At 41.1% G+C, this 23,553-nt stretch overlaps 1 protein-coding gene and 1 pseudogene across 1 annotated transcript in view; both read right to left on the bottom strand.

Moving 5' to 3' along the window:
• The window catches only part of OLFM3 (olfactomedin 3), a 146,808-nt gene extending 136,762 nt beyond the window's left edge, over positions 1-10,046 (bottom strand). Inside the window, exon 1 of the mRNA XM_019531008.1 lies at positions 9,821-10,046. Coding sequence (XP_019386553.1) covers positions 9,821-9,889 — 69 coding nt within the window. The 5' untranslated portion in view covers positions 9,890-10,046. The remainder of the gene's footprint in view (positions 1-9,820) is intronic.
• On the bottom strand, positions 7,071-7,992 carry LOC109306936 (annotated as a pseudogene).
• Positions 10,047-23,553: the final 13,507 nt, after the last annotated feature.

Here is a 23,553-nt window from a genome sequence, read left to right as displayed (position 1 = left end):
GGTACCATCTTGCTGTAGTAGTGAAACCTTCAAAAGCCAAGAATATCTCAAACCCTTTCTTTTTTTAGTGGCTACACTCTGTTATCTCCACAGTTATTCATAGATTCATAGATTGTAAGGCTGGAAGAGACCTTGGAAGATCATTGGGTCCAGCCCCCTGCACCAAGCACATCCATGTCCTTATGACCACATCCTTGTCATCATCAACATCTGAAAACTATTTGCCAGTAGAAATAAAATGTTTCTAAAATGTACAAAGTTGCCATATCCATTTCAAAGACAACACACCTGCTCAGATTTTTAGGATGCAGATGATAAGGCTACAGTCAGCAGGACTGGAGTCCATCAGCTAAACAGTTCATATTATTTTCATCCAATGATGAAAATAATGCATTTTTGTAAATTTATAAAACATGGTTCTGAACAATTTAATTATGGCAGAGCCCATCTTTTTATTAGTGTTTATCATACAGCTATATTTTCTGGGTTACCTTCATCATTCTTTGTAGATTGTCTTCTGTTTATTCCAGGGCAGTGTAAATATAAGTATTATAGTCTTTATGTTCAACTTTAATTATCAGCTGTCAGGAAAAATGAACACTGAAAGGAGGAAGGTATGCAGTATCTATGCAGTTTCTATGTAAAGTATCCTTTTTTCCTGCAGTTTTAACATAGTAAAGTTACGCAGCTGTTGCCAGCATACATTGGTTAAGTTGTTTATCATATGCTGTTTAGCAGGTTTACCAAAAATAATTATCAGTGCTCAAGGTATACATCTGAACACTGCTGCTGTACACTACAGAAGTCATTGAGGAGTCTCTCTGTACTAATGCAGATTCTTTCCCAATGGAAATAAAGTGAGTTTGTAATGGAATCATTGTAGACAGACATATTTGATTTGTGGCTATCATTGTATAGGAACTTTTGTACTTGGGAAAGGTCATCCCTGTGAAAAGAGGCTTGAATGAAATGAAATAGGATTCAACAAGGAGTAGTTTATTCTGCTGTGCTAGTACATTAAAACAGCCTATCAACCCTGCAGGATATAGGACAGATTATCACCTAAAGATCATCACCTATCACAATGTATCTAAATATGTAAATACTTTAAAGTAAATGTGTAAATACTTTAAACTTCTTTTTAACATGCTTTTGTTTGCACATTCTATTTGAATACAATTTAAAACAATATTAGTCTATAAATTCAAGTGTGTATTATTATGGTCTCAACTTCATATTAAGTGTGACAATCAGGTCTGTACTTTGCCTAGTCAGCACATTGAACTTTTTAGTTAAAAATATGTATATACACATACATTCAAAAAAAATCATCCTTATTTTAGAAACACATCTGATTTATAGATACAGTATGCATTCAATAGATTTAGTCTCCCTCTAGCTGCTTATATCATACGGCATAAAGTGAATGTCTTACAAAAATTAAACAGGCTAGTGACATTTTTAGTTGTCTCCTTTGGTGCTTTTCTCTCTTCAGTAGAGTACTGAGATTGTTATCAACATAGTTTGGTCATAAATTATAGTAGCTATAAGCATCCTATTATAAATGCTGTAACACTTTATTACTCTAGGAAGGCTACAACTTTTATACTCACTACAGAATATTCCCTCTCACATTTAGTAGCAGGTAGATGCAGTTACAACAAAACCCTTGTCCCTACTCATATGGGTTTTACTACCACTTCTCAAAAAGACTGATGATTCAAGCTGTTATGATAGAATGTCATTTTGTTGATACAGGGAGCATCTACATGTGATGATTTTAGGTGCTTTAGCCCTATTTAAGGCATATTAAGGGCACGTGTCTACATGTGCACACACTTAATGCACCTTAAGAAAAGTTGACTTTAGGCTATTCATGCCTAAATTTGATACCTGCAAAAGCAAGTATCAAATTTAGGTGTGAATAGCTAAAGAACATGAATGCACATGTAGACACGTTAAGGCACATCGAGGTTGTGTCTGGACAGACTTGGAACAAATTTTAGTTAGTCCTACACCAGTCTGCTCACACAGTGTTAATGTGCTTTAGCACGTGCATGTGTAGACATGAGTCTAAATCACCTTAATGCATATTAGCTAATATGCATTAAATTTAGGCATGCCTAAATTAATGTGTAGACACAGCCCCATCCTCTGCAGGCTATAAAATGATGGCTAAGACCTTGAATTCAAATGGGGATCCAATTACATTCCATAACACTATACTGATAAACCTACCACACTGTATAGATTGCAGTGTTCTGAAAGAGATGGGACTTTTTAAGGTATTTTGGTATGACTGTCATGCTGGGAAGTTCTAATTATAGTAATAAATATGGCTTAGTTTTTCTGCATCTACAGAGCACAGATCATCTTTAGAGCTGTAGTTGGATGCTGTTTTAAAGTCATTGGTACATGTTCATTTAATGGCACTTGGGGATCTGATCTCCAGTTCCAACAATTGTGCCTCCTGCCATGCTACATATGCACTGTAAACCCAGCATCCCCCTTCACTTGCAAGTGTGGTTCTGGGACCTATAATCAGGTGATTGTCAGCTCCAGCCCTAACACAGCACTGGGATCTCAAACCAGCCTTGGTAAAGTGTGAGACATGAGGTCAGAGGTGACAGTCACTTGATTGTCAGCCCTGGCCAAACATTAAATTTAAGGTGCCATATGAGCCAGCTGTAAATATGTTCTACATTATATGAGGAGCATTTTTATGGCTCATTTGACATGTTATGGCACCTTAAATAAGGAATGTGTAGTACTCTTGCCATTTATGGCAGAATGAACAAGTTAATTGTAATGTATAGAGGGGTCCTAGGAAGCCTATGTTACTGGGATCTGTTGAAGCAATAAAAAATCCAGATACTGTGTTCCCTTGCCCTAACATTCTCTGCATCTATTTCTGGACATTTCTTTTTCCTGAGTGTTAATCTTATTTCCTTGAACTTTCCCTGCCCCATAACTGTCTTATAACTGGACCACATAAAATGAAGATGGTGGATATATGAGCTGGGGGCATCTGTTTTAGGACTTAGAAACACAACAATGGAGTCAATAATCAATCATTCAGTGGCTGTTATGTGTTAGGGCTGAAAAATCTCATTTTTTTTCCTGATATCACCAGGTTAAAAATGCACCTTAAATCATGAGTACTGTGAGAATACCATAAGCATTAGAAACCTTCAGGGTTACTCCTATATTGTTTCAGAATCTCTCCAACTGTATTACATTATCTACACATAATGGGGTACAGAAGAAATCCCTGGGTAATTTTGCAAATGTGGTGGAAGGGTTGGATTGGGAGGAAATATATTAACAGCTTTGTACATATCCATTCACCCTTTTGAGGTTCCTAAGTGCAACAAGTATTGTTTGAGGATCTGTTCAGCATTGACAAAATAACTTACAGTATATATATATCAGTGCCTCGGCCCTATCCCTTGGTGGTGTAAACAGATACCGGGGCAAGTCCAGACAAGAACGGCTGTGCAGTATGTGACATCACAAACACGTCTGTAGTGTCTCATATCAGATAGTTAGGAGCTCTCTGTGCTGCAAGGACATGCTACCCATGCATGCGCTGCTCCAGGTTTTTTTTCCTGTGGTTTTTTTGACCCCTGGATATTCAGAGGTCAAAAAACCCGCAGAACCCCCCCCCAAAACACTGCATGCACGTGCCATGTGCACTGCTGAAGAGTAGAGCTGGGTCACCTGGAGCCATGCTGTGGCTGCCAGTCAGGCTTCGCCCAGCAGGATTACCACTGCTGCAGCTCTTGGAGGCCCCAGGTAAGGCTGCTGGGACCAGCACTGTGCTAGCCCAGACTCCCTACCATCCTTGGGGCAACTTGCCATGTGCCAAAGTGCATGTGGCACAGGCATTCTCCAGGGACAAGTAGCTGGAGCACAAGGTACACTGCTACTACTTGTCCCCAGGGAACCAAATGTCCACGCTCATCTGGATGTGGCCCAGGGTGACCAATGCTAGCCCTGTTTCATATTCTGTTATGAAACCCAACTGAGAAAAGGTCAAGCATTTAGGCAGAAGACAGCTCTACATTTGTTTCTGAAATACTTTGCTCAGAAATGGGAGAATGTTCATAGAGTTGTAGCTGGCCACAATTGGGAACAAATGTTTTTGAGCTTTCTGCTTGTAGGCTAGATGACAAAGGTCAGATTTTCCTATTGACTACTAACTGATATTATGAGAAATGGGCTATATTTAATTTTGTAGTAGATAATGAGATTTCACATGATAACTTGTCAAAGATTGTAGGACAATGAGTCATGATTTCCAGTAAAAATAATATATTGCTGGACAAGTAACCCATGTTCATAAATAGTATTCCTGCTCTCATAATGAGAATGAATTAACTTGTAATACTAATGAAGCAAAGTCAATATAAGTCTTTTTTACCTGGAATGCTTTGGGGGTAAAAAGGTTATTTGCTATTTCTGTGGTCTCTTTCTGTACACAGAATATAACTTCATGGATTTTTCTATCTTGAAATATAATAGTTCCTTAGGTCAAAATAAAGATGCGTAATAGGCATCGTAGTGTAATGAAAAAATATTCTTACATTTCTTTTAATTTCTTCAACTTCCAAAATTATATAAAATAATTCATAAATATAATTTGCCCTTTCTTCACACTTATACAATACCATGATTTACTTATCCCCTGAATATACTCATCTATGCCCTTTGGAAATATTTCTTCTTGGCAGATTTCAAGACATTGAAATCAATCACAATTGAAACACAAAAGTTATTATGAAACTTATAGAAATAGAGCACAGTTCTTCTGGACTTATTTAAGTTCCAGATTTTAAAAAATAATCTTTTCTATACAGAAATACAACAATCCTTTAAACCTCATATGCTTATTTTCTTAATGGATCAGCACTGCACAGCTTTGAAATGTTTGCTCCGTCATGGTATATAGTGGGTCATTTGGTTACAGAGATCAAATAATAGTCTGCCTAAACTGATCCTTATAACCAACACCCACTTCAGAGACTATGAAGGTCATTGCAAAAACCATACTTCCAAAAAAGTAGCCCAGAGATGCCATCTAGCAGCAACTTTTAGGAATTTCCAAATGTTTAATAGTTCTCTCTCTTAAGATATTGGATCTAAGTGTAACACGGAACAAACTTTTATCACCTTAGTTCAAACCCTACACCTATATCCTGTCTTAGTGAATAGCTAGAGACTGTACTGGAAATTTTTTTTTACTTAAGAACATTATTATAAGTGTTTATATTTCCCTTTATTTTTCTATATAAATATTAGAGTATAATTATAGTCTAACTAGTAGACAAGACATTTGAATACATCTTTAAAAAAATAAAATGGATAGTCTGTTATCAGCATTACATTTTAAATAGAAGGAAAAAGCATTTCATTAGTTCTAGAATTTCCATGCTGAATCAAAATCCTGTCATGTTTTAGAAAAAATCTTAAAATGTGTCAATGTTGAAAAGAAATTAACTTAGTGAAATAACATTTTAGTATTTCAGGAATTTAAGACTAAACTCTACATTTTTTCTAGGTAAATATCTTGCCATAAGGTGGCGATACTTAAACACTTTACAATTGGGAGATAACTTAGAAAGTTAGAGCACAGAAACCTTGTCAAGATAAAAGGCCAGTACATGATCCTTTTAGTCAACAGTGACCTATCTGTTGCTAAACTTTTTTTATTTGTAAGTGCTGTTTTAAAATAACTTATCTGATACAACTATTACTGTACACACATTATTATTATAGCAAAATTGAAGGTGATTCAGTATATATGTATGTACAGTGTTCACATATTTTGTTTTAAAACCTTTAAAGCATTTTGTTTGGAGAAAAAACAGGTATGTATGAGAGTGGTTATGTTGATATGTTTGTTTATTAATGCAAGTATTCCCCTCAGCAGAAAGATAAGCACAAAACAATTCTTCTGGGGCAAAAACACCTATTAACCTTCCCTTAGTCCTTCCAGCTGATTTCATGTGGAAAGTATGCTTACCAGTCTGAAGGGTGGGGAAATTATTGATCCACTTCTCTTTAGAATTAAATAAATAAATAAGTAAACAGGTATCATTTTATTTTCCTTAGTACTTTAAGTCTTTACTTGAAGTTCTTTAATAAAGACAACTATATACAATTCACAGATGTAGAATTTGTTAGAGAAATTTAAAATTGATTATTTGCAGTCTTAAAATGTAAATAATTATGCATAAGAATGCAGAAGATACAATGTACAACTGCAATATACAATTTGGACTGTACACCTCTCAAATATACAATTTATTTCAAATGCCTAACTCCATGAAATATTTTCACCAGGGGCCTGAAAGAACTACATACCAACAACTTTTAGACTTATGAAAACCCAGTTCAGTTCTTCTAAGTAGCAAAATTTGACAAAGTGATCTTATTTTCATATTATCCTAAGGACTTTTTAGTTTTTCAGACCATGAGTCCTTCACAGAATTAAAATAGACTACAGTGAACATTTTAATATCTCCTAAAATGTCATATGTAGTCAAGAATAAAAGGCCATTTTTATACTCTCTACAGAGTATAATGCAGCAGCAAAAGAGCTAGAAGCAGATTTTGAAAAGTTAATTTATGCCATCTCTTTCCAGTGGCTCATCCTAGCTTTTATGACTATAGACATGTATGATGGAGAGCTTCATCTACTATGATTTTGGGGCATATCTCTGACAGAGAGATGTTTGTTTTTTTGATCTGAAGCATTGCTTTGAGATCACAAAAATAAGCATGCCAGCTTCAGTTCATTTAATACATTAGTGGTTTTACCCTTCTGTGAGTAGAAAAATAGATAGAAAATTTCCCTTAATTTATCCCAAGTAATCCCTTATAAATTAATGGAGCTAAGTGTAACTAAAGGCAGAAAAATAGACAAAGAAAATGTATAGATTTCATAGACATTATGGCTGGAAGGGAACTTGGAAGATCATCAAGTCCAGTCCCCTGCCCTAGGGGCAGGAAGTCAGCTGAGTTTTTTTCTTTTCTTTTCTTTTTTTATGGCTCAAGACCTACAAAAGCTGTATTTGTGTGAGGAATTAAAACTAGAAATTCCAGAACTGTTTCCAGTCAACCTTTGGCAATGAAAATGTTTGTTACCCAACAATTTTCTTTATCACATTATGAAAGCAGTGATTTGGGTTTCCTAGAGGAAGGTAATCCTTTGAGAATGATAACCATGTTGATTTTAATTTAGACCTTCAAAATAATTGAAGATTTAGCAAGTGGATACTAGGCTGCTTTTTCAAACATTCAATCCCATTCCTGGAACAAATAAACAACATCACTTTCAAAAAGCAATCCACTTAGAATGGCTAACAAAACAAACTTTCGGCTTAAGTTCAATGTAACTCTAATTACTTGTGAGTTAGATATCAGTACAAATACGTTTATGAGATGGAGACACAAAGGGAAAGGGTGTAGTTATGTTCCCCTGGACAGCTGGAATCAGCAGAAGTTTCTATAACTAGACAATAGCAGGGCTTTCAGAAGTAAGATGAAGTCAGACTTTCTTTTCAGCATCTCAGGCCTGGCTACCCATAGGGCAGTAAAAATGCCAACCAAAAATGAAGTTTGCTTTAAAGAAGCTATTCCAACCATTCTATAAAAGTCCTATTCCTTAGCATATCTGATTAAGTCATCAGGATCTATGTTTTGGCTTGAATCCTGTAGCTGTAGCCACCTGACATAAGCTTCACAAAGCAAACAAAATATGCAGAGCTTCCCATGAATATTTATCTTCGTATTGAACAGAATGTGTCTGTAAGCCTGTGCTTTGCATAAAATGCCATTAATCAGGATGATAATAGGGTCATACTCAATATACTTGTCCACAGGTTTCTGGCAGGATTTGCAAATGCTGAGAAGTAGCCCCCCATGCTGATAGTCCCTGTACAGCTCGGGGGCTTTGCCGCTGCATTCCATGCACCTGTAACCAACCATCACAACTACCGGACCCCCCCATCCCAAGAGTGAGGCGGCTCCCAGGGCACTGCAAGCCCCTCCCCCTATATGTGAAAGTCATTGACTGTAATGAAAATGTGCTCTTCCAAACATATATGTAGCACTGTTGTGCATTTGCCTTCACTGATTAAAGTAATGGCTATTCAATATACTTTAATAAAAATATTAATATAACTTATTGGGTAGTTAACACATTTAACTGATGCCATGACATTTTAACTCCTATTTGAGCTTATAGGTTTTATATAATAAATGTAACACAAATTTATCCCCCCCAAACACAACAAAACAAAACAGCCCACCATAAAGCAATCTGCAGTTGTAAATCAATTTGCCATTGAACTCATTTCAAAATTCTATCTTTCCATTTTTAGAGGAATATTGTTTCCATCTTTGTAGAAAACATAAGTTATCATATGAGCAATTTTGACACCTGTTAAGAAAAGTGCTGTTTACAAATGCTGAAAATGTATCATATTATTGCTTAGTACTTAAAATGCATCATCAAAATGACTTTCATAAACATACCATAAAAGTAGTGGCAACGCAATGTGCATTACTGGTAGTAATGGACTGACATACACTATAAAATGTTCTTGTTGTCTTTTTATAAAGCCTGCAAGTAATCTGATGACTGCATGGCATATACATTTTAAGAGCTGGATGAAACAAATTCTAAATTTATGGCATACAACACACACATTTGTAGGCCTTGTTCTTTCAAGTCATCATTGCTATTAAACAGTATTGGGCATCTCTGATTTTCAGTGTATTGTTAAAGGATGTTAAAACTATCTACACAAGGCAGGATACACAATATATGATACTGTTTACTTTTAAGTAGTCATAAATTCCATTCCAGATCTGAGTTTTGTGCCACTTGAAAGCACTTGAAAGCAATGAAACTCAGTGGCAGCTAGATGCATAGTTATTGTACTTAATAGAGGAAGAGAAAGATACCCAAACTGTTTCTTGCCTGTGATACTTTAGCTTATATTCTAAATACATTTATTTACATTTAGACTGCTGATACTGGTGCTTCTGACAGACTAGATGTTACTTCATAATGGATATATTTATTGACCACTATAAATATACCCTTGTCTTGTGGTTGGGTAATATAGGGTTTATTTCAGCCAGAATTAAATAGCTTTCAGAGTGCAACAGATAATTGTTTCCATACTAATCTTAGCCATATAAGGCTTCTGTTACTGCTGATTTTATTTGTCAGTAATAAATGAAACTTCTGTAGTGAGAGGAAAAAGAGCCAAACCATAGCAGGCAGGATTTAACCCCTTTCAGTTAGGGTTTGTGTGTGTGTGCGCGCATGTGAGTGTGTGAATCTGCAAGTGTTATGAGCATCCTAAATGTTTTGGACACAAACTGCAGTATGTCTGCGTTGTTAGCATTATTGACCAGTTTCCCTCCCTTCCTCCCTCTGATTCTCTCTCTCTCTCACACACACAGTGGCTTCTCCTCTTTAAACAATGGAGCCAGACATCTCAATGAATATAGACAACAACATTGCATCTCTTTGATCAACTATCCAGTGCTGTTAATCGGGACAATAAAAGGACACTGACACACAAAAGCCTCTCCGCTCAGACAGCCAAATGCCCAAGAGACCCGCATTGCCTGCTGCATACAACAGGATTTTGCATGTATTTCTTTTACCTTGCAGTGGAATTCCTGGGATAGGTAAACTTGTCATCTGCCAGGTAAGGGAGATTCACGCATAGGAGGAGGAAAGATTTGCAGCCTCCCCCCTTACTTCCCCCCCAAATAATTTTTTTTTACCATCTCTTACCTTAGAAGGATCCAACCCAGCCAGCAAGGACAGAAGCAGAAGATTGAGGATGTTGGAGGGTGCCTGCATCCTGATCCCGGGGTTCTTTTCTCTCTCCTACTCTTCGAGCATTTGTCCCCTTTGCACTGCGGAGACCACGCTAGGCACTTGCACTTTCTGCCCGCCCGCCAGAGCCTGAATGGAGGCGGTGGCGACTGTAGCAGCAACAGCAGCAGCAGCAGCAGCAGCCGCCCGGGGGACGATCATTCCGCAGGCATCCTTAGGGCGGAGCGGGAGGGAGCACCACCAGGCAGGCAGGCGAGGCGGGCGCTGTCCGCGGTGCTGAAGCGCCTCCAGCCGCTCTCCGCCTGCCTGCCTCCCTCCCTTCCCGTCCGCCCCCGGCCAGCCCACCGCAAAAAGTTTGGATCCGAGGAGAGGAAGCGCAGCTGGGAGAGGTGCTGAGACCTGGGCAACGGATGTGACATCAGCACCGCCCTTGGGGAGCTGTTCTGCAGGGGAATTTATTAAGCAAACAAGTCCCTCTAGCAGGCTTCAGTTGGGGGATTTGCTGTCAGTGTCGTGTCAGCTGCAATGAGCACAGTGGGAAGAGAAGCAGGGCTCTAGAGCGGGTGATCCACGCAGCCTTTAAAATCAGGGGCCAGCTTAACCCCATGCCTCTTGGCATGCTTCCCCCCACCCTTGCCTTTTCTACCATCCCTCCAGTTGATATGGAAGGAGCATTGTGACCCCCACAGAGCAATTTGCAGACAAGCATCACTGTGCTTTTGACTATGGATGAATGCAGTGTTTCACCTATAAGCAGCTTGAAATATATAGGCAGAGACCCATAGATACAGAGAGGAAAAGGGGACAAGATGCCACTGCCACTGGAGGAGGAGAAGGGGTACCCATGGGGGATTGGCAGCTGAGATTTGAGTGGGGGTTGAGACAGGGACATGGGCTGCCTGTCTTTCTCTTGGGGTGCAGTGGGGGGACAGCTTCATGCCTTGTTTAGGGGAGGAAGCATCCAGACAGGTAAGAAGAGAAGGGACTGGTAGGCATCTGTACTGCTGCTAGTGTCTGAGTCACACCGAAAGACATGGACCAAGTTTTTTTGTGATTCACCCCATTTCCTACCAAAAAGTCCCAGCAAACCAATGTTAATACAGTTGTTCTGAGGCTTCCACCTTCTTGGGAAGTATCAACATCCCCATTTCACAGCTTCAGTATCAGCAGACCCATTTCACAGAGGTGGAAACACTTAGAAATGATGCTACTTTTCTCACACTTACAGTCAGAAGCTTGACTGAGAAGGGACCTTACAGCTTATTTCCTGGGTTTATGCACTAACCACATAGCCTAAATCCAATATCTTTCCCATGTTTGCAATACTCCTATGAAGTTTTTCTTCCTTTTGTCCTCCTCTTGGCCCCACTCTCTTCCTCACATTTTTTTCTCTTCCTATTGGTCCCTCTTTCTTGGCCCATCTCCTTCCTCTTATCTAGTGGCTTTCCTTTCCAAGGACCAAGCCTCCCTCTCCTGCTAGTCATTCCCTTAGATTTGATCTGGTATGAATGATACTAACAGCTTCCACAGAGCTGGGAGATACATCATTAATTTCTGGTTGCAAACTACTTTTATTTTTCATACATAGCACTGTTCTGCCATGCACTATCATTCAGTTATTTTTTCTGAAAGCCTACTTCGAGAGGATGTGTGAGTTTTAGGTGTAAAAATTTTAAATATTTAAGCCAAAAACCATAGCAGCCTTGTAGACTGTGCACTTTCTAATTTTGTCTTCTTTCTTAAGGGCTGTTTTTATTGTCTCTATTATTATTATACCCTGGGATTTTATTATTGGTATTATGGTCTAATAATGTGGAGTTGCAGTCATAATTTTTTAAAGTTTGTTTGGCTCAAAAATTCAAGCCTAGCTTTTTAGGTGAAAATGGAGTCTCCATTCTGGATGTTAAAAATGGGCAGTCCATTTACTTTATTTTAACAGTTGAGGCAGAGGGAGTGCTATTTTACCCATCTTTATTTATCCCTTCCTCTTGTCTTTCTTTGATTGTGATAACACTTGAAATTTTATTAGGACTCTCACAATAATTGATAATTTATTGAAATCCCCAGCACATGGAGATGACATTATCAATGTGACCAGTTAAGAATTTTAGCTTTCATTGAAACATATGCATTATTTTCTAGTATTTATGGTTGTGAACTAAAACTTGAAAACAAAACCTGTGTGTAGCCTAAAGGCTCAAAAACTTTGAGGCAAACCCAAATGATAAGATAATGGTTTCCAAACATTTGAGGATAACCATGCTGTTCTTCCTTTCTATTATTCCTATTCTTACACCTTTTTTTCACACACTTCAATAATTTTCTCTCTGTCACAATAAACTATATCTTACATTCCCCTTTTCTGCTATCCTTTTTTTATCTTTTTGACTCTTTCTCTTGCATCCTACAATGTAGGGTGTGGACCCCTTAATATTTCTTTGGGACCCACAAACTGCTCATGCTTTTTTCTGTTTCCCTAATTCTCCTTTAGCTTCAGAGTTGTCTGCCCAGCTTCAAACTATCAGAGCCCAGGGAAGCTGTCATCTGCTGTGCCCATGTTTGTTAGATAGTCTCAGTTTTGGATATAAAAGCTGTAGGAAACTAGTCAACGTCTTTATTAATCTATGTCTTCATGCCACAGCCCCTTCTTGGAGGTGTCACCATATGCTGCCCAAGGACCATAATCAAAAGTGCTGCCTGTCTAATGATCTACAGTTTTAGCCTTCTATGTCCAGAAAGAAGCATGCAGATGTGGAGGGGGGTAGGGAGAGGGAGGAGAGTAGTGACTCCAAAAAAGAGGGTCAGAAAATCTGAACTGTTGCCCTGGAAGATAGGACCATATCTTGTGAAAAGAAGCTAACAGGAAATCTTGCTTTGTTCCATGATAAACTGCAAAAACAGTGGCAATGCTGGTCCCTTGAAGGAGAGGGGTGGAGAAGAAGCAACCAGGAAGCAACATTTTAAATAGTTTTGACTTGATTATTGTTTTGGTTGGTTGATAGATAGGGGTAGGTTGACTGGGCAGAACCAGATAAAAGGGAAGTGAGAAGGAATCAGGTTATGAACTTGTGGCACTGTAGTGATATGTAAATGAGTTCCTCAATTCTTGCCCACTGAAATACATTGCTTGGTTTTGTACTCATTACTTTGGCCCATCTTTTCCAGATGGGAAGATTTTTGGATAAATTGAATATATTTTGCCATTTAATTTTTTCAGGATCTAGGGCCAGGGGTCATAGTTCTGACTGAGTACTTTGAATACCCAAGAAACCAATGATTCACCACAGTTTAATAAGGCCTTATTATCAAATATTGCACCAAGCCTTAAATTGGTGAGAGATCTCACACACCACAGGCAGCATTGCCCACCACAAGAACAAAAACACTGTTTTACCATTCATTTCTCAATCAAACTACATCACCCTGTAATGCAGAAGGAAATTGGGAGTTTCATAACAATACTAATAGTTACTAATGCTGTCTGATCAAGTATGTTATTGGCATGGCTGGATTGGTTTCTTTTATGCCTGAGGAAAGATACAGTAAAACCTGGGGAGGGATCCTGTCTAGTGTTAGTAAGGAAAAGGCACTAGAAGGTGCTAGCAGTAGGTGAAGAAAGGCAATTTAGTTTCACAAACCACTACCACCTCAAAATCTGTATGTCAGGTGTCTGTGCAGTCAGGGACTTTCTCCAGCAACAATGAATGGTGGATGAAATGGACTGCACAAGAGACAGGATCTGTCTTCCCAACCTACATGTCAGAAATCCCACAAGGTAAGGGCCAGATCTTTAATCCATCCCATTCAATTCCTGAAAATCCACTAATGCATCTACTTTTACAACAAACCAGACACATTTACATGAGACATTGACTGCAGTCATTATTGTGCAGTCATTTTATACTTGTATAAACCAGTACTAAAAGACTTTGCAATAGCCTTAGTTAGTGGGCTGACAAACGTCTTTTTCATGATGTTATTGTGCAGTAGCCCTAATACCACTGCTCAGCAGCGTCGCATCACAGTTGTTGCCACGTGATTCTACTGTGTTTCTGCATTGGGCTACTGCACAGTCAGTGTCTCGGGTAGACATAACCACCATCATCTGACCCTTAAGACTGTAAGACTGAGTCACAAAAAAACAGCGAGGAGGAAGAGGGGGAAAAGTCTACCCATTTCCTGCATTAATTGATTTTAAGGACATAAGAAACATGGACTAGAATCACAGTAAAGCACAAAAGGTCTAATAGGTGGGATAGACACTCGCCTAATAGCACAGAGCAGTGGAGCCCAATCTTTTTGCCCAGTGCCCTGTCTGTTTGTAGGGCAGATCTAACCAGTGCTCCCAATCTGGCACCAGCCAGGCATGGCAAGAAGTACCTGGTCCACAAAGGTGGGGGAGTGGGGTTTAGGCTGGCCTCTATGCAGCCCAGCAAGGGAAAAGAACTTGCCCCTGCACCATGGAGTGGGCCTGTAAAGCCAACCCAGTCCCACAGGAGGAAAGCAGCATGATATAGCCCCATTTGGAGGAAAGGAGACATGACCCAGCTCTGGAGGGGAAGGGAGCATGGTCAGGTTTCAACCTAGCCCAGGGGTGGACAAAATGCGGCCCAGGGGCTGAATGCAGACCACCAGGCCATTCTATCCAGCCTGTGGGGCTCCTAAAAATTTAGAAAATTAATATTCATCTGCCCTGGGCTGCCTGTCATGCAGCCCCTGATGGCTTGCCAAAACTCATTAAGCAGCCCTCTGCCCAAAATAATTGCCAACCCCGACATAGTCCCACAGGGGAAGGGGTGTGGCATGGCCCAGTCTTGCTGGGGAATGGGGCATAGCTTGGCTCCAACTGGCCCTGAAGGGAATGAGATTTGCAGATTTGACAATGGGGAGGGTGGCTATATTAATGGCCACTATTCCACTGCTGCCAAAGTTTTAGATCCATGGGGAGCACTGTGAACCAGATGTGATGGCTCCACATTAGGCCCCGGTGTAAAGGAAATAGGTTTTTGGTGCTGACATAATTACATCCAGATCAAGACTGCCATTTTTTCTTCAATTATCATTATGGTTCTTAGCTAGGGAATTCTCCTGGAATAAACTATATTTTCATATTTGACCTAATTTTCTTAATAACAAGACTAGAATTGAGAATAGTAATTTGGCAGATAAGTCTACAATAAAAATCCTATGCATTAAAAAACATACTTCAGTCAGCAATTTATTTCTACTAGTGTAAAGATCCTGACATTGCCGTGTTATGGTATATATCCAAAGCATAGCTTTTCATAACAGAAATGCAGTGTTATGGAATGCACATAATGGGTTCCCATTAAAATCCAGCAGTTACAATACAAGATGGATCTGCCACAATATTGAGGCAGGGTTGAATTTTCTTTCATAAAGCATAAGAGAAGGGAAACTAATCTAAAAGTTTCCTGTAGAAAAGGTGTATTCGGCATAGAAGATAAGAGGATATCAAAAGGGACAGTTACGTAAATTAATACAGGTTTAATAATAACTAAAGCAAAAATATCATAGAACTGGAAATTTGAGATTCCCCAAAGGAAAGAGAATGAACAGTGTATTCAATAGAAACTATCTATATGGAAAAAGCAGATAGAATATAAAACTACAAAGATAAATAAGAAAGCATTTAGGATTCCTTTCTGGAGTACATCAATGGCTAATTCCTTATTTTCCTTTGTAGTGTGTCTTCACTCCTCACTTTCATATGTGTCTTAGATAAAATTGGAAAAGTTTAAGAACTATAAGGTTAATCACATAACACAAACTTAGAAAGGACCCTCTATCAAGTTGTACACTTGTCTAGCAATTTTCTCAGACTAGTTCATCTTTGAAACCAATAAAATATTGAACAAGACAAGTTAAAAAGAAAAAGCTGTCCCTAAGCTCTTTAGAGAAGCTGGTAAAAGGTATGGAAAATCAGCAGTCCCTATTTTTTTTCTTCATCTTTAATTTGTATAAAAGTTTATAAAAATCTTTAGTCCCAAGCCCTTCCTGTGATCTGCTACCAAGCTCTCAACTTTCCGCATTGTTCTCATAATTTTCACTGTAACTCTTTGATACTCCATATTTCACTATACTTTTCTCTTGCTCCTTTATGTCACAATACAAGAATGCTCCCATGTCCCTGATCTTGAAAAGACAAAGTCAGCTACACTTACTGTCTATCTGAATTCCCTTTTTTCACTTTAATTCTTCAGTATGCTACCTGCTCTTTTATATCAGCTCCAATCAAACATTTCCACTCTCTACACTGCTGAAATGATCTTTAGCAAGGTCATTAATTTGCCACTTCCCATCCATGTCATTCCTTGTTATCATTTACTCATATTACAACACTGTGAAGCTACAGCGAAGATCAGAACCACACTGTTTTAGGTGCTGTACCTGGAAAAAAAAAACCATGTCCATGTCCTGATAAAAGCAGACCATAAACTAGAGAAACAGAGGATGGAAGAAAGAATTATTACCATCACCATTTTACAGATGAAAAGCCCTCCTTCGGGGACTTTCATGCTGGCAACTGAAACCACCTGGCACTGTAGCCCCTCCTACCAGACCTGGGAATAAGGTGACGAGCTGTGCTGAAAAGTATAACCTTGTCATAGTAGAGCTTGTTGCTTAAAGCATGGGAGTGGCTGGGACAGTGTGGCCATGGGGCAGGGATTGGTAGTAGGAGCTGGAGCCTCTGGAAGAGCAGTTGTGGATGCCACTTGTCCATGGAACAATTGCAGGGTGCTAGGGGAGAGGAGGAATAAATGCTTACCTCCTGGCATAGGAGTTGAGTACTGTGGCATCCCTGAAAGGATATTGCAGTGCCCGAGGATGCCACAGCATTCCAGCTGAGAATCACTGTTATAAAGACAGGAGACCCAATACTATGTCCATTGATGTTTCCCCTTCCTTTGGGAAATTGATATAAAATTTTGAATTGACTTTCTTTCAGAAACCTGAGAAGTCATTTGAGCTAAAAAAGCCTGTTGAAGTATATATTTGTTGTGAAAAGAGTTGTAATATACTACCTGGGGTCTTTTCCCCTCATGAGTGTTTTAATGTGTGCTTGAAAAATAAATTAAAACACAAGCAATTTGCTTTTTGCCATGTACCTAGATCCTTGATTTAGCAATCCATACCTTGCTAGCATTTAACTACCTGCACTTAACTTTCCATGGACTTTAATAGTATTTAAGTATGTTTGGAGTCTTTGTTGAGTGGAGATAGGCATAAGAACATGCTTGAATGTTGAATTGAAAGGATAGAAAAGAAAAAGCATAACAGCAACTTCCCAAGAACATCTAGACCCTAGTGCTGCAAATATGGTAATGTGGGATTTTTCTCTGCGTGTGGCTAAAGTTGTAGTAACTTATTTTTGACATCATATTGCCAGACATATTGCAAGCTGTTGGACTGAAGACAGACTTTTATTCACATGGGTATACTACAATCTAAAGTTGATGAATTGGATATAGATATTGAATTATATATAAAAATAGTTCCAGTCTCAGCAAACCGAGTTTGACAGCTTTGAAGTCTGATGGGAGCTTTGATAAAAGATAATGTATGTCTGCATCAGTAGAAGGAGACCTTTGAAAATATTTATAGCCATTTGCTTCTAAGGATTGGAGGTTCTAACTGAGGGTCCTATAAAAGAGTTCCCTAGAAGAAAAATTGACATATTTTCTGGAAAATATTTTATAAAACAAATTTTTATCTGCCCTGAATATTACATGGCTAGCATGTGTCTTCCTCATATCACCTGTCTGTAAAAATGGTTTTCACTTGGTCTATCTTTTTCACACTTTTTACTTCATCTTTGTAATGATGAAAATCCATTGTTTCATGAATAGAGGAGAAAGGAATGCTGACTGATTTTTAATGGAGCCAAAGTTTCCCCACAACAATTTAAATATAATCCATTACAGCTGATCCTCCCATATTAAAAATAAAAACAAAAATATTGAGACAGCAGCTAAAGGGTCAAATTATTACCCCATCATATTTTAAAGTATGTGAATAAAGCAAATCATATAAATTTTCAATTGGGGTGCACTCACATATATTTAAATACATTTTGACTTTTGGATCAAATTCTAGTTTAGGGCACCAAAGACTAAGGGAGGTTCATGTCAATCTTTTGTAGACATCTGGCTTTCTTACATGAATACTGTAATGAGCTATGACTAGTTAGGCTTGAATAGTCTGATTGCCTCCAATTCAGTCCTATCCCAGGACTGAGTTGGAGGCAATCAGACAATCAGGCTGAGTCATCCTCCAGGGAGAGGCCTCACCTACACTGGCTAGATGTAACTTCAGACCAGATAGTAGAGACCTGTTTGGGCAACAGACCACCTTGTTGTGCCTCTGGCCTGCTTGGAAAAACTAAACCTGACTCCATGCTCTGAACTTCTGGCTTGTGACTCCATGTTCTGAGCCTTTGGCTTGCACTCCCCTGCCTGTTCCTGCCTCCTCCTTCTCCTGCTTTTTCCTTCTAGCCCAGGCATTTGGGATGGAGGGCCACTTAAGGAGTTTTGGTGTGCTGTTGTGGGCTGGGAGGGGGTGGGCACAATTGATCCAATGCAGTCCTGGGCCCATCCACCCTGCACCCATCACTGGCGATGCCAGATTGAGTGGGTGAGCAGGTGGGATCTCCATGGAAACTGGCCTGGGGCCTCCATGGGCAGGGTACACTTGGCTGTGAGGATGGGATGGGACCATGGGCAGGTGGGGAGCAGCATTTTGGAGCAGGATGGGTGGGAAAGGCTGGGGTTGTGGGGTGGTGACAGCACAGGGCTGTGATCCAGGGCAGAGCTATGATCTTCTCCCTGCAAGTCCCTGCAGGCATGAACATGTGGGAAGTGGATTATTGCTCTGCTCGAGGCCCCAGCCCCACATTGTTACTGCCCTACAATCCTGGCCCCAACCCCCGCCACCTATCCCATTCCCAGATGCTGCTCCCGATCCTCCCACAACCCCATCTTATCCACCCGACTGAGTGTGCCCTGTCCACCGGGGTCCTGGGCTAGTCTCCATGGAGACCCTGCCTGCCCACCTCCCAGCTGTATCTGGCACCCCCAATACTGAGTGCAGGGTGGTTCGACTGGGGTGCCTGGGCAATGGGATCAGGTGTTGTGACTGTAGTTGAGATACTGTCAGTGGCAGCTGGGCAGAGTGAGCTGTCACTGTGGGGGCTGCTAGGAAGCCAAGCCCAGCTACACACCACCCCCACCACATTGCACACCCAGTAATGGTCAGATTGGGTGCACATGCCATGTCCTGGGTTCTCCCATGCCTGTAGTGGGAAGGGCCCAGGGACCCACTGCAAGCTGGAAAGATTCCCTTGGTGGGCTGGGTCCAGCTTGCAGTCCATATTTTTCCCACCCCTGTTCTAGCCTGTATCAACTAATTGCTGTGATCACAACTTCATCTTGACTTTTTGCTTGATATACTAGACTCAGACCAATACTTAGCCTGACCTTGTCTTACTCTCTGGTAAACCTCACAGCCCAGTGGTCTCCACTTAGACTAACTGCCTGTGACCCAGTAAACCTCTTTACAGTTTGCCCAGACCGAAAAACAAACAAAAGAGGACACCGTCCTCTGGCTATGTGGAACACTTTCTGAAGGACTGGTTAAGCAGCAGGACATTCAGGCCCAAATGGCCACCTTGAGAGCTCAGAATAAAGCCCTACAGATCCAAGTGGAGGCCTTACAACAAAGAAATTCCTCTCTCAAGCTATAGCCAGACTCAGCAACGGCTGTAATTCCTGCTGTAAGTGCCGCTCAGTATTCCCAAGTCTAAGGTTCCATGAGCTAAATTCTTTGGCAATGACTCAAGAAAAATTAGGGGATTCCTGGATCACTGCTGCCTGTTATTTACATTATGTTCCCTTCTTGGTAGGGTTATACCCACCTCACTGAATTCAGGCCCTCAACCTAATTAGGATTTTAAACTTGAAGGGTGCATCCCCTACTATCAGGGATATATCCTAGGAAGCAGCCCCTTTAGAGGTGCTTAAACTTGGCCGTGACACCCTGCTGGCTGGTCACACTGGTTATACCAACACCAGGAGACTCCTCATCCATAATTTTTGGTGGCCCAAGATGCACTCATATACTACATCATACACCGAATCCTGTGAAACTTGTTCCCACACCAGTACGAGTCGAGCCAAACCCTTTGGGTTTTTGCAACCTCAGTCTACTCCTCCTCAGTTTGGGACTACAATATCCCTGTACTTTATCACCAGCTTTCACAGTGGCCAAGACTATACCTCAATCATGATAGAGGTATATTCACACACCAAGATGGCTCACTTCATCCTGTGTTGTGGTGTGTCCACTGCCCAAGAACCAGCCTAGCTGTTCCTGGGAAACATTTTTCATCTCCATGGGATGCTTTCCAGCATCATCTCAGGCCAGAGACCTCAAATGTATTCCATTTCTGGCTAGAGTTCTTCTAGCTTTAAAGGTAGAGCTGCATGTCTTGTTGGCTTATTACCCATAGTCCAAAAGACGGACTGAATGGAATAAACAGGTGCTGGAGCAATATCTCTAATACTTCCTGAATTTCTATCAGGGTGACTGGGTCTCCCTCCTACCACTGGCAGAATTTGCCTATAAAAACTCAAATCATAGCTCCACACAACACAGTGCTTTTTATGTTAGGTATGAATTCGACCCCTGCTTTCACTCAATCCTGACCATCACCTCAGCAATCCCTGCCACATCAGAACTAGTAAGCTACCTAAAAAATACTGAAGATCACCTTAAAAGCCACCTGAAACAGACCAAGGAGTCCTGTGAATGCTCTGCAGACCAGCACCACTATGAAGTATTTACCTTCAGGGTAGGGTATAAGGTGTGACTATTTCCCAATACTTTAAAACCAACCCTCCCTTACACTGGACCACCAATACTGGGGTCCATGACAAATCATGATACAGATCAACCCAGTGGCTTTTTGACTGCAGTTGTCTGCATCCATGAAAACACATCCTGTCTTTTATATTTTTTCCATTATATATTTTTTTCCATTAAAACTCTACCTAGAAAAGCCATTCTCAGGCTCTTCCACTCCCTCATCCCCATCTGTTCTAGTCCAAGGGCAAAAGGATTACATTGTTAAGGAAATCCTTGCCAGTAAAAAAGTAAGAGGTGAATTCCTCTATTTTCTTGATTGGGAAGGCTATGGACTAGCACACCATATATTGGAACCAGCTGAGAATGTATTCACCTCTGAATTGATTCAAGATGTCTTCCACATCCAAAGGCATGGGGGACAGTGAGGGTGATGGGGGGAGTGACATCATGAGGCAAAGTTCAGGCTGTCATCCCTCATGGATAGGCCCCACCCACTATGCCTGTATAAGCTTAGATCAGACAGCAGAGAACTATCTGGGTAGTAGCGTCTTGCTGCTTGTCTGGCTTTCTTGACAATCCTAAACCTGATTCCATGCTCTGAACATCTGGCTTGAACTCTCCTGCCTGTTCCTGCTTAGTTAGGTTCTTGTCTTGGACTTCCCAGGCTGCATTAACTGTTTGCCATGACTACAGCATTGCCTTGATTGTTAGCTTAATGTTCTGGACATCTTTATCTTCTTGTCTTACACCCTGGTAACCCACTTAACTAGTGTGCTTCACTCAGATGGACTGCCTATGACCTTGTCACTCCCTGACAAATACTATTACTGTCATACAACTGCTTTCCTGTATTAGTTGTTTATATATTAGAGGGAGATTTTTAGAAGTATTCAACAACCGTAATTTCTCCCTGCTATTAAAGATAATGGGAAGAGCAATTAGGTTGTAATGTGGTTTTGCAGAAGTTTACACAAATTCACGGCTGGAAGGCACCTTGTGAGATTATTGGGCCTAGAACCCTGCTATGGGCAGGAAAGACTTCTGAAGTCAAGTAACCCCAGCAGGGTGTGCATCCAGTCTCCTTTTGAAGATCTCCAGGGTAGGTGCCTATACCACCCCTGCTGGGAGTCTATTCCAGAGTCTGGTCACATGAACTGTGAAGAAGTTTTTCCTTATACCCAGTCTGAAACCTTCTAGGAATTTATGACTGTTGCTCCTGGTTTTCCCATGGGGTGCTTTGGGGAATAGTTGTTTGCTTAGGCCCTGATGCTCCCCCCTGAAATATTTGTAAGCTGCCACCAAATCCACCCAAAATCTTCTCTTTTCTAGGCTGAATACTCCCAGATCTGTCAGCCTTTCCTTATATGGCTTTCTGTTCACGCCTCTAATCATACAAATGGTTCTTCTCTGGACTCTTTCAAGCTTCTTCACATCCTTCTTGAAGTGTGGCACCCAGAACTGCACACAGCACTCCAGCTGGAGTCTCACCAATGCCAAGTAGAGTGATAGAATAATTTCCTTAGTTTTGCTTGAGATGCATCGGTTGATGCATTCCAGCATATTATTTGCTCTGCTAACTGTAGCATCACACTCATTGCTCATATTCATTTTATAGTCATTTATGACCCTCCAGGTCTCTTTTGGACGTGGTACTAGCTAGCGTAGCACCACCAAGCCCGTAAGTTTGTTGCTGATTTTTCTTCCCCAGATGGAGCACTTTACCCTTCTCAGTGTTGAACACCATCTGGTTCAACTTGGTTGTTGCTCAGTTCTTTATTTTTCCGGGGCTCCACGCCCAAGCGGCAGGTCGCAAGTCATGCACTCACAGGCCCAAGATGCTGGGTGAGAACTCACCTTTCCCAGGTGTGTGGGAAAGGGAGGGGCCGGCACTCCCGGGGCTGGCATAAAAGAGAGGCTGGGGATGGCCAGGAAGGAGGCGGAACTGGAAGAAGGTGGCGACGGAGCTGAAGCTGAAGCTGGCCGGAGCACATTGCAGCGGATGTGAGCAGCTTTCAAGCACAGTAGGAGCCTTTGGGGAAAGGAAAAGCCCCAGCAGAGCTTTTTAGCCCAGGTGGCTGGCCTCGCGGGCCAGTGGACTGTTTTGTTACCAGCCTGGAGCGGCTGAGACCCAGCGGGAGCTGAGTACCATATAAACTCTAGTATAAGGGCACTCCTTGACTGGGGCACCGTAGCTCTGTTAATAGGGGCAGAGCGGCCCCAGGAAGCCTTAATTATAAACAGAGGGATCGAATAAGTCCTCCAGAAAAGTCCTCGGTGAGAGCTAGAGAGGGGGTTGTGACCACACGGTGTACAGGGAGGTTGTCTGCAGAAGGCTGAAGCAGCCGCCTCGATCCAAGGGACCTCTGACCAGCGCATTTATGTTAATCCGTACATTTCTTTTCTGGACAATCTGAGTGATTTTCTAACGTGTGGCTGGGCCAGATAGATGGCCACCACCCGGTGGAACGGGTGAGGGTGTAGGGGTGGTGGAGCCCTCATCAACGTTGGACCCACGTGACGCCGAGGAGTCTCATATCTGGACAACATGTGCCGGACTGTCTGAACCAACTCTACTAACATCAAAGTTGTGGCAGGCGAGGTAAGCATGTGTAAAACACCCAACTAAAGGTGAGCAGAGACTTGGTGCCCGCTAAGCGGTCCCGACGTGGGGAGGCCGACGAGGCCATACCCCGACACCCACAAGGAAAAATGTCCATAACAAAACAAGAACTTGAACAGCCAACTGTACAATGAACAAAGGATTAACACCCAGAAAGAGAATACAGTGGCTCCCTGCTATGTCC

This window comes from Crocodylus porosus, unplaced genomic scaffold, assembly GCF_001723895.1.
Source record: "Crocodylus porosus isolate Cpor-Errol unplaced genomic scaffold, CroPor_comp1, whole genome shotgun sequence".
NCBI classification, from domain to species: Eukaryota; Metazoa; Chordata; order Crocodylia; family Crocodylidae; genus Crocodylus; species Crocodylus porosus.
Note: the sequence above shows the minus strand (reverse complement) of the source record. Positions and strands in the feature narration are given on the sequence as shown.